Below are 12,345 nucleotides of genomic sequence, written 5' to 3'. Positions count from 1 at the left end.
TTACTGCCTCCACTCAGTTCACACCCATCAAAACGGGAGCTGCCCGACTGACAAGAAAGCCAACGCTCGCATCGGGTAATCCCCTCTGCCCGACCCACTCTCCAACAACATGCACCGTCACGACGCAGCAACATCACGCCCCTCGCAGGCCTCGCTGCTTACGCACACTCACAGCTCTGTGTCTGCCTCCTTCATCCACTGTCAGTGAAGATCCCTCTGGATTTACCACCTTGATCCTGGATCTTTGCCTGTCTGTCTCTTTTTCCGTCTCGCACGCCTTAGCCCCTCGTTTGCTTTGTCATGATCTCTTCCATGTTTTTTTGGTTTTTTTACGTGGAAAAACTGCCTTAGAAACACAGTTCACATGCAGCCATTTCAAGCCTACACAGCGTCAGACTACACCCAGCTGTTGAAAGGAATGATGGAGTTTTGATTGATATATTATGGGGAGGAATTCAGGCGAGTCTGTGCAGCATATGTGATGAAGTGAGCAGAATACACTGGGTCTGTTCAGTGCTGAGGCTGTTGCGTTGTGAGGGAGGCGCACACACCAGCTGTCACACACCTCCTCGAAGTCACGCTTCGACAAAGAGGCGCATCGTAATTAGACAGTTACATCAGATTCTGTGTCCTGTGAATGCAAACGTAGAAAAGCTCCGTTCGGATTTGTGATCACAAAACTCATCTCGGCCAAAGCGCGAATAAGAATCCGGCCAAGAATCTAATCCACAATGCCACTGGGAGACAAACCCTGGAACTGCTCCGTTGGCAGGAGCTGGACACTGTGACAGAAGGACAGGATTTTGCACATTTTTGTTTCAAAACTGTTCACATACATGAGGGAAACAGTGATAACAGTTCAGACACGCTTCCTACAGGTGGACAGTCACTTTTGAATTCGCCCGAGCGGATTTTACTCCATCTTCTGTCATTCTGCCTCTAATGCAGCTCTTTCAATTATCTTTACACAACCCTCCAACTTTTAAATGCGTGTTTTATCAGTCAAACTCCAGCACAAAGGAGCACAAGCTCAGCAATAAAACAGGCTCCAGCTTCTCCGCTCCCTCGCTTTGTGCAGTTACTATTGTCTGGACCTGTTTTCCCTTGTGAAGCAGCACAACTCGTCGTTTTGATGGGCTCATTGAAGCCGGCGCCTCGTTATCCCTTATCTCAACACTGGGCTCTCTCCCAAAGCGCAGCAAAAAAAAGTTAATTTCTCTTTTGTTCTTTTGCAGTTTGAATGTTTTTATTCCCTCATCCTCTTGTCCTTCTCATTCCCGTCCTCTCTTGCTCTAAAGGAAAACAAATCATGACTGGCGATGGGCGTTTACAAAAAATTCAAGATAAAGACACTAGGTTTTATTTACAAAATAAATTACTCCCAAGATCTCAGACATTTCTCTGCGACTTCCTATTTAGAGCCAATTTCCAGAATATAAAAATCATGAGGTGATGTACAGTATCACTGTCACAAAATTGTAAAGCCCAGTGAACTGCTCCCTATGTCATAGTTTTCATTAAAAATAAATCCCTGCGACTCCCTCATTTGACCAAAGTAAACCGTGAAGTACACCCTCCAGGCAGTTATCTCAAAAAGCACCAGATGTGTCATCACAAATTACACAATTATGTTTATCATCTAATATCCAGAATGAAACATCTGCAGACCCATTATTTCCACCTCCTCTAAAATTTGACCACAAGTGAGGACAATTTCTGTGGTGAATTAATGGAAATCAATGGAAATGAAACACATACAGCTGCTGGATGTTAAAGGTCCACTGTGTAGGATTTAAAGGGGAACCTATGAGGAGAAATTGATGATAATATTCACAATGATTTTTTAATCTTGTATAATCACCTGAAACCAAAACTCATTGTGTTTTCATTCCCTTCGAATGAGCCCTTTTATATCTACATAGGGAGCAGGTCCCTTTCCACAGAGTCCGCCATGTTGGCTCTAGAGAGGGTCTTTCATGTTTTTATTTTACCGGAGGGCCCCTGTCGGTTCTCCTACACACTTCGAACAGGGAGGGTAAGTTGAGGGGTATTGTAATCTTACAACTAAGGACTTTTCAGACATGAACTCTGGAAAATGTCCAGAAAATTGCGCCTTTTACATATGAACAAGGAGATTCTCCGGGTCACGATGGGAAAAGGTTTGGAGCATTCAGGTGAGGGGTGGCGTCTGGGTAGAGCGTGCACGAGGTAGAAATCACGTTTTTGTTCACAGCGCATCAACTCCAGCGTCGGCCCTTATCACTAAAAACTCTCGAACCTCGTTGTCATTATAACTTGACATCTTTGTCTGCGTCAGCAAAGTGCCGGCACCTCTTTTTCATCCACAGATGTTTGTACTCTCTTTTTTTTCCAGTTTTACGTCCTTTTACGTACTGGCTCACTCAGATAACATTTTACTTGGGGGCTGGCAAGATAAACTCCCTTTTGCTTTCTCACATACAGCCCCTCTGGAAAATTTGAGGAGAATATCTGGATACAGTAAATATCTCGATAAATAACTGCTTATCAGTTCATCATTTCGGTCAATTATTAAGCAACAAATAGCAGAAATTCTCTGTTTCCAGCTTCTCAAACGTGAGAATCCCCAGAGTCATTTAAAATGAAATATCTTTAGTTCCGTCCTGTTGGTTTGGCAAAACAAACTATTTGAAAACAAATTAAATTTCACAGTAAGTTCGAAGCTGAAATTCACCTCAGTATATAAACATTGTGGTGGAAACATCACAGGAAATGCACATGGTTACACAAATACCACCCAGTTAAACAAATCAGTGGCCTACCTTGAACATTGCCAGCCCGGATCTCCTCTCTGCTCTTCAGAACTGGCATGATGGAGTGATCTGGGATTCGACTCCTCCTCTCATAGCCTCAGATGAAGGGATAGTAGACAGATGAAGTCACGCACGGAAGACTGAGGTGGGGTCCCGCAGGGTGAGGGTCGACAGAGGCTGGAGGTGGACAGTGGTGGGGCGATATACGTGTGGGGATGTGGTGTTTTTAAAGTGTAAAATTACGAATAGGGTTTACAATAACTAGCATTATACAATATAAGCAGAGCTGCTCAGAGTGGAGCAGAGTTGTGTTGAGCGCAGTGAGTTGCTTAGAAACTGTTTTTTTCATGTAAGGTGCCAAGAAAAAGACTAATCTGCGGCGAGGCAGATGAGGGTTCTGGAATTTAAAAGTTGACCATCAACTCAAAACATCAAAAGAAAGTCAAATATGATGGAGGATGGAAAGTGATGGAGGGACACGCTTTCATGTGCTTCTTTCCATCCGATTCTTCTTTCCCTTTCGTCCAACACTGCTGATACAGCTCGCCGAGGTCTCGTCGAAAAAGTCTGAGAGCGTGTGAACACGGTTGCCGTGGAGATAAGGAGAAGAGAGAGCAGAGCAGTACGTATGTGTGTGGGGGTACTCCTCCTCCTCTTCTTCTTTCCTTCCTTCTCTCCTTCTTGTTTGGCTTTCCTTCACTCTGTGCCTTGCCTTGCTCTAGCCAGTCATGATCATGGGTTTGCAGGGCCGGGCTGCGCTCGCCTCTTTCTCAGTCTGAAGGGGAGAAGAAGACATGGGCAGAGTGAGACGGCAGAGAGCGGCTCTGGGTGGATGTGTTAAAGGCTGAATGTCACTCTGTACACAAGACAACTGCTTCTGAGGTCAAGGTTTCACTCAGCCAAGCAGCTGTGTCTATTTGCCCACTTTCACTGTGATCTGAATGTGTTGAACGCTGTTGCCCACTTATGTCACAGTGTGTTTTTTTTTGTTTTTCTACATAAGATGCTCAGAGTGCTTTTGTTTTTATCTTTTTTGTATATAGGTCCTGACAACGTGGGTCACAGAGTCTGTGAATCTGTTTATATCAAAGTGTCTCTTCTTTAATTTTATACCTTGATGTGTCAGGTTCTCACTTTGCTGCATTTACTACTAGAGGAAATTCCTGTCCGGACATTTTATCTTGAAACAATTAATCCACTGAGGTTTCCAAGATGTATTTATTACCATAATACATTATTATTATACATTTATGATTGATATCTTGTCATAATTTAATGGTAGGGAGTAAAACAAGCCAAATATTTATCTGCAGTGATAACTTGTCCAGCAATGAAACAATTAGTTGATTAGTCGATCAACAGAAAATTTACTAGCAAATATTTGAATCATAAGGCAATACCTTTTTTTCAGGAAATAATGCTTTGTAAAGATTTGTAATATTTCTACTACAAGAACTACACAATCGTGTAAAGGATTGTGTGGCCTTGGTGGAGGTATGTTCTCTGCTGAGGGCTTTCGGTTTTCTAAGTATAGGTGATCAAGTGGATACTGTATCTTTTCCATTTCACACTGTAGCTTGGAAAAAAACAAGATGTGTAATCGTGCAATTTTGTACCGTAACTGATGTTTTATCGACCAAATTATTAGTCAATTACGTTTTTTGTTGCCTTTGCATATATCACAGTATCTACAGACACATGCCAAAGTTTATGTGCACTAAGCCAATGTTTGTTCTGCATTTCCAGTCTTCATTTTAACATGTATCATATTCACGTCTGTATCTGGGAATGTGTGTATCTGTGTATTTTGAGGAAGTCAAGTGTGTAGGTATAAACAGTTTAGCCTCAGGAAAATTGTCAGAGGATATCTGCATGTGTAGAATGTTAATCCTGTCTGGCACCGTAATGAATAATTCATTAGAAAAAAATGTTGGTTCCAAAGAATTACCTTTTTCTCTGACTCTTGCTGTAGTATTGAAATGACACAGTTACATTGACTAGTGTATAATAAAAACACTGTATATCCATGAATAACAATGTGCATAAAATTGAATAATGCTTATGTTTGTTAATTTATATTACCAAGTTCTGAATAACTGCTTTTCAAATATAGTTTTTGGTTTGATTTATTCTAGTGAGACATCTTTTATGCATTCAATTGTTCTTCGTCAAAAAGCATTTCTAAATGCATTTTCTTTTTTTACAAATGGATCTCGTCAGTTTCTTGCGCTGGAACTTTTTTAATGAATTTTCGGTATTTTCTGCTTTTATGGTTAAAATCATGGTGTGAGGTGAAATCTACAGTTCTGTGTTGTTTATGTGCACGATGTTAAATCAACCATTTAAACTAAGTGAACACAATCTTACTGATTGCTCTTCTGAACATATATCCCTCATTAGACTAAGACCCTGGAGGTAATCAGGCCCTTTTTCGTTTTGTATATTTAAACTATTTTGTGCTTTCAGCCAGGCGACATTACGCCACTCTTTTAAAACATGTCGTAAATCATTTAGAGTGTTTGTGGTTAGAGACGCTCATTTAAAATCGAGTTGAAACTTTTAGGTCAGGGCCCCACTCTCTCGCTCTGTTAACAGGGAATATTTAAAAGGCCGTTTTGGGGGAATATTCAAGAGGAATTTAAAAGCAAATGATAAATTTCAATCCACAAAATGCCTGGGAACACTCGCAGTAGTTTGTGTTGTGACAGGAATCACCTTATTTAGGAAGGTTTCAGGCTAAAGACACTAGACAGAATTCATACTTCAGTTTGGGAAAATGTGGAATGATTTGCTTTAATCGTCTTTGGGAGAATTACGCCGCTGCTAATTGGCTATTTAAGTTGATTAGAGAGTTTGTTAACAATTTTAATTCACCAGGAAAAGCTAACACAGCAGTGAATCACTTAGACACAATACATGATGCACTCTGAGACACACAGCCTATAAGCATGTCAACTAGGGTGCAGATGTGTGCTCATGAAGGTCATGCTGACGAGTCTCATACATTAAAGCTGGTGCGTGAGTCACATTAGATCTATGATTCACTTTCCAGAGATCTGGGCATTTTGGGAGATCTGTAGCAGATCCATCGAGCAGGAAACAAAGAGGGATGTAATGGAGGTGGAGGAAGAGGAGGAGGAGGAGGAGGGCATCAACACTGGTTAACAAACCATAACTAAAACAAAATGCACAATAAGGAGAGGGAAGGGATTTTAAATGAGTGCTTGTTAAATGCCATGCACCTGCACACTGCACTGGACTAATTGAGCGAGTCACCTAATGAGATGTTGAACCACTTTGATACTTTGGACCTGAATTAAAATCAGTGCTTTCTAGAAGGAGGTTAAAGAATTGATAACGAATGACTTTCATAGAGGTAGAAGAGTAAATATAGGGAAAAAAATGGATTAAGATCAAAAGAAACGGCCTGATTAACAAGCAATTAGTCACAGCAGGGTGAAGAAAGGTTTAACAGAGCGAGCAAAAAATAGAAAGAACTCCCTTTACCGAGAACCTGCTGATGAAAGTTCGTGCAGAATACACTGCCATCAGCAGCATGCACACACACTTACACACACACACACACACACATGCACACGCTCGATTAACTGCACTCCCCGAAACACGGCGACTGCTCATGCATGTGCACACACTAAGGTTGCGGAGGAGAAGTGGGTGCTATATTAATTCACTACTCACCTAATTAACTCTTTTCTGTAACACATAATTTATTGACTGTAGTGGAGACGTTTTACAGAAGGGCAGAGTTGAGACACAAAAGCAAAAGACAGAGCAAAACGAGTGGTCCTTCATATTCCATCATGACGAGATCCCACTCTCACAACAGTCAAGAATGAGCTGTTAATTAAGCCCCTTTGTCAGTCCATAAGAAAAAGGGGGAGGACAACAGACTGAAGTGGCTGTCGTGGGCCTACGCTACTGGGTGTAATTTTTCAATTGCACAGGCAGTTTCAGCCTCATGTCCATGTATATCTATATATGTAAGGGCTAAAAACTTACTGAGAACATTTGAGCAGTGGTAATGCTTTAAAACAGCGCTCCCAAAAAGGTGTGGCAGTGTGAAGTAGAGACGAGGCACCGAACACAATGTAAAGAAAAGAGGAAAAATGTGACTGAGGAAGAGAGAAGGGTAGGGATGAGATGGGGAATTACGTTCTCTCTCTCTATATATATATTTTTTTTTAATCTGTCTATCAGTCTGTCTATATCTACGACCTGCACACAGTGGCTGCTACATCTCAAATCCACAGCTGCATCTCAAATCCACAGCGAGGCATTACCCGCTTAATCCACTGCTCGACATCCAACTAATGCCAACTCTCGGTCTCTCTTGCCTGATAGAGGATGAGAATGGAGACAAGTGGAGGGGGGGAAAGAGCTTCAGGGATGAAGAACCAGCCAGCTCTGGATGAAGACTGATCGAAGGGAGGGAAGGGGAAGATTGAAAACATGCAGGGGGCAGGAGAATTCAATTCTGGCGAATATTTTGAAAATCAATAAGAAGCGAATAGAGGTTTTAGGCTTGTGTGTGTCTGTGTGTGTAAGAGGGGGGGCAGTTTAAGTGCTAATGGCTGTTGATAGACTGGCAGGATGAATATAAGCACAAATCAAGCATGAAATACACTCCTAATGAGTGGAGATGGCCATTAGCTCCCAACTTTGAACGCAGCTCACTAAATAACATAAATTGAATATAATGTACTTAAAGAGTCAATTTCCCAAACTTTGCCAAATTAAAATATGAACCTATGAAATAAATAAAGCACCTGGAGATAAATCCCATTCTCCCTCAGGGCTACACTGGATTATTTGTCTTCCCTTCACAACAGGTTGCAAAAGATATTGACATCTTTATTAAACAGAAAAGGGGACATGACGTGTGAATAAAGATTCCTCAAAGACGACACTTAAAAATGGGAGCACTTTGCCATGATGAAGACGGATGAGGAGCAGGAGGATGTGAAAACAATGCGAGACCAGACGAATATCGACTCACTGAATACTGTCCTTTTAGGCATAGTTTAGTGTGCGAGTGCATTTGTGTGTTAATGTGTGTTTTATGTATACGTAAAGCACACACAAATACACACACGGACAGACAGATAGACAGACACTAAACAATAGTTAACCTACCTAGAGTAAAATTTAAGAATCCCACAAGAGTGTGATGCAAAGAAAATGGGTGTGGAGGGACCAAAAGAGAAAGAAAAGGGAAAAAAAGAGTCATTCATGGAGGGTTTTTTTGGATTATCGCTGAAGAAAATTCATCCAAGTTCATATAAAATCAGAGTTTAGAGACAGAGAGAGGCGTGGGATGAGGGGAGAGTGATGGCAGCAGCAGCAGCAGCAGCAGCAGCAGCAGCAGCAGAGATTAAATGGCAAGGAGGGATCGACAGGTGATGATGGGGTTTGGTGAGAGGGGAGGAAAGAAATGACCAAAAAAATGGAAAAGAAAAACTCCCTCCTTTCTCTTTTCTCTCACTCATGAACAGAGAAAATTATACACGAGGTAGATGGAGAAGTAGATGAGGAGGCAAATGATGGAGAGAGAGACTATATGAAAAGATGAAGCACCTCCCAGCAACGCGATGAGGAATAAGAAAAATATAAAACGAAAGAAAAAATTGAATACTCCAAAGCCTTCCGTTTTTGCTCTGTTTAGTGAGGGCGAGAGTGGGAGGCTTTCAGTTATACCCCCCCTCTCTCTCTCTCTGCCTCTGCAACTGGTCTTCTTGTGTCTTCCGTCCTCCTCAAAGCAAGATGCTACCTTCCCTTCAGATGAGCCGCGACCCTCTGCCAACACAGCTGTGAGACATGGCACTCGTGCTGGCTCGCATGGCGGGGTGCTGCTGCCTGTGTACCCAGAGATACAAGAGTGTGGAGCCGACAACACACCTCTGGCTGGCGGAGAGCGCAGCAGAGCACAACTCCAACTGCAGTCACTCTCGCTCTCCTCCCCCTCATCTAGAGAGAGAGAGAGAGAGAGGAGAGAGAGAGAGAGAGAGAGACAAAAAAGGAGGGGGTGGAAGGAACAGACAGACAGAGTTGTGTGGAGGTGGGTTCCTCTGTAGTATTGTGTATTAGAGAGAGATGCGACAGTAAAGACGGGCTGCTGCAACAATTGTCAAGAAAACTGTCTCTACTAAGAAAAGCAATGGCTCCCTCTACTGTCGCCCTGAGCTCAGAAAATAAAATGAAAATAACAAAACACAAGAAAATAACATGAGGAAATACAGTGGTGGAAAAAGTATTCAAATACTTTACCTATAAGAAGTAAAAGCAGTAAAAAATACATTTACTCTTTTACTTACGAGTAAAAATCCTGAATTGAAAACATAACTTCAGTAAAAATACATTAGCATTATTAAACGATCAAAAGTAAAAAAAACAGTCCCTTTATTTAACCACATTTAAATTGACTAAATCCAGATTTCTACTGCAACACATGTACACACACTCATAGATATCAGTACTCTTAACTAGACGGATTTTTCTCATCAAGATCTGTGAATTATTCTCTGAGAAATCAGTGAAAATGCTGAAAAAACGCCATATTTCACAATGTTAAAGAAAGTGAAAACAATTCTGCATCCACGCCAAAATTGAATGGCTTCTTCCCTGAGTTATACCATATTCTTTCACCAAGTTTCAGGGAAATCTGTTCAGTTGTTTCTGTGTAATCTTACAAACAGCCCAACAGACAGTGGTTAAAAAAAAAACATTACCTCGTTAGCATAAGTATTTATTCCTACTGATTTTTAATGTGCAAATTGTATTATACTCACTGTAGTTACTTAGGTAGACTTGATTTTTAATCAACAGTTTTTAGTGTCTCCAACAAATGATTATTTCCATTACAGATTAATCAACAGATCATTTTCCTTGATTAATAAGCTGCAGCCATTAATATTGTTCTTGAAAAGTAACCTGATTAGTAAATTGTCAATCTAATGATGGATTAATGATCTTAAAATGTCCGCTTTAACTGGGTATTTTTATTTATAATGATGCATCTTATTGTGTAAGATCATCATATGTGTATAATGAATGATGTGCTAATGAAGTAAAAAGTACAATATTTCCCTCTGAAGTGTAGAGGAGTAGAGGTGTATAGCGGGATTTACATTAAAAACACTCAAGTCATGTACAAGTACCTCAAATTCATACTAAAGCAAATAAACTTTGTTGCATTCCTCTATTGATACATGTAGATAATTAAATTTAAAAGTAACACCTCTATTAGAAAGGCACTATATTGTGTAGCCTACTGAACATTAGTCAATTAAAGTTCATGTAAGTGGTTAAATCTCTACGTCTCTAAACACTTGACATCCCCCGTTGGATATACTTTTACATTTTGTATGTTGTAAACTTCATGTTGCTGCAGAGTGCCTCAACTTTAAAATTGTATACAGAAATTCTAATTTAATATTATTTGTCATTAACTTGCATTTTAAATACATAGTTGACTCTCATTACCTCTATGTGCTGCATCTCTACTTCCATCCAAATATGAAACGTGTCAAACGCTGTTGTACATTTGCTCAAATAAAATGCTTATATAGATATTTGAAATATCCAACCTATAAATTGCTGTCAGTATTTGACAGAGTGTTCTTACACATATGATCTGCCTCTGACATATGATTTGTTATAAATTAAACTGGTATACTAGGCTGTTAAATATATATAAAATAAACCATGACCAGCTACATTAAATACTACTTTTACATTTGGTTGCACTTTTATTAAACTTCTTACACGACCTGAACACTTGTTTTGCCACTGCAAAGATTCAGTAATTAAATAAAGTCTTAAACCCCAAAAAAAGTTTACCAAATACATAGACGCCATCTTTAGAGAACCCGTGGTAGTGACATTCCGACATTCCTTCATTTAATAAATCCCCGGGTCACTGAATCTGTAGTTCTGTTAGCTAGCTATCGTCAGGCTAACTGTTGTTAAGCTAACTATTGTTAAGCTAACTGTTGTTAGCCTAATGATAACTGTTGTTAGCCGCAGCTAGCTGTAGCCAGACACGTGGAAAACAAACTCACCTGTTCTTTTGGCTTCGTTGTTGTTTTTCAGTGAAGCAGAACTTCAGTTTGACTCTGAGTCACATTTACATCGTTACAGGTTGAAAACCAACCTCTGAGTCTGTGCTTTATTTCCATTGAAGAGACCTGCAGCCAGTTCAACATGAACCTACAGGCCTCAGTGGAAACACCAATCACACCAGGGCCAGTTTGTTTCAATAGAACCTGTATAGAACTATGTATTTAACAGATTTAGATATGTGTTAAGAAGAACTAGTATACATTTACTTTTATATAAATAAAACCATCAGAAAGTAAATCTTGCCCAAAAAAGGTGTTTAAAATAATCTTTTATCCAAAAAATACTTTCTCGGATGTCAAGTCATTAGACTAAACTTATCTGTGGTTCTTGTGAGAGAAAGAATTTGTGACAGTGGAACAGTGAGGCAAGGCTGAGCAACAAGGTTCACTAAACAGACCCTTTGTTTTACTGTACACTAAGTAGCACTACACCGTACCACCACATGACTTTAATAGAGGTTGTCAATTCAAGACTTTTCCACTGTAGTTTATTGACAATGAAAGAAACTTCACCAAGAAACATGAGTTCAACTAATCCAACCAACTATGCTCCATCTACAGATGCCAGGATCCATGGGTTCAGATCTTTTTCGGTGTTCCTTCCTCCGTCTGATCAGTGGTTCCTACTAAAGCCAGCCTCTATTTACCACAATTCATCTAAAGGTTGGTCAGAACCTCAGTGAGTTTGGCTTCTAAACCACACTCACCTTTGGATGTGGCCCACTTGGATTTAATGTCCCCAACTTCCCCTGGAATGGACAACATTTGTCCAGGTCTTAACAAGACATTCCCAGCCCAGCTTCGCTAAATTCCTTGGTCTTCCAGTCCTCCTCCACCCCTAACTCTAACACACAACCGGGTCGCTCCGGACAGTCCATGAGGAGGACCGGGACCTTTCCCTGACGGTTGCTGTGGCCTGCCAGGAACAGTAAGCTTGATCAGTGATGATGTAACCAGCAGGTCAGAGTTGATGTACATCTTGGATTAGACATGACGGCTACCTTGCCAAACTGCTGAGGTTCTATGAATGGCAGCTTTATTGTTTTACATTGAGCTACTAACTTTTTTTACTCGGCTGGAACAAATTTGGAATGCAGCACAATGGCGCCCTCTTGTGGGCTGTCTGGAATGACTTGTAGATGAGAACTGAAATTAATGTCGTAGCTGATGTTGGCATCACTGGTTGCCAGATTTATATAGTAGCAGTTTCGGGAGATCAGTCCAATTATCTGGATCATAATGGTTGTGTGCGTAAAGTACTGTACATCAATTTAAACTGGTAAAATTGGAATTTTGTCACAGACTTAACAAATTGCACAAGCCTCTATGGGCACTGTTGTAATCAAGCTGATAGAATGTGAGTGTGTAATTTCAGTGAAGAGCTTTAAAAAACAGCAGATAAAAAGAGCCAAGAC

The 12,345-nt window shown here is 40.5% G+C and overlaps 1 protein-coding gene across 1 annotated transcript in view; it reads right to left on the bottom strand.

The window, feature by feature from the left end:
- Positions 1–3,541, bottom strand: part of grin2bb (glutamate receptor, ionotropic, N-methyl D-aspartate 2B, genome duplicate b) — a 98,185-nt gene extending 94,644 nt beyond the window's left edge. The window contains exon 1 of the mRNA XM_035146144.2: positions 2,802–3,541. Coding sequence (XP_035002035.1) covers positions 2,802–2,810 — 9 coding nt within the window. The 5' untranslated portion in view covers positions 2,811–3,541. The remainder of the gene's footprint in view (positions 1–2,801) is intronic.
- Positions 3,542–12,345: the final 8,804 nt, after the last annotated feature.

This window comes from Hippoglossus stenolepis, chromosome 2 (genome assembly GCF_022539355.2).
Source record: "Hippoglossus stenolepis isolate QCI-W04-F060 chromosome 2, HSTE1.2, whole genome shotgun sequence".
Classification (NCBI taxonomy): Eukaryota; Metazoa; Chordata; class Actinopteri; order Pleuronectiformes; family Pleuronectidae; genus Hippoglossus; species Hippoglossus stenolepis.
This window is presented reverse-complemented; position numbering and strand designations above follow the sequence as displayed.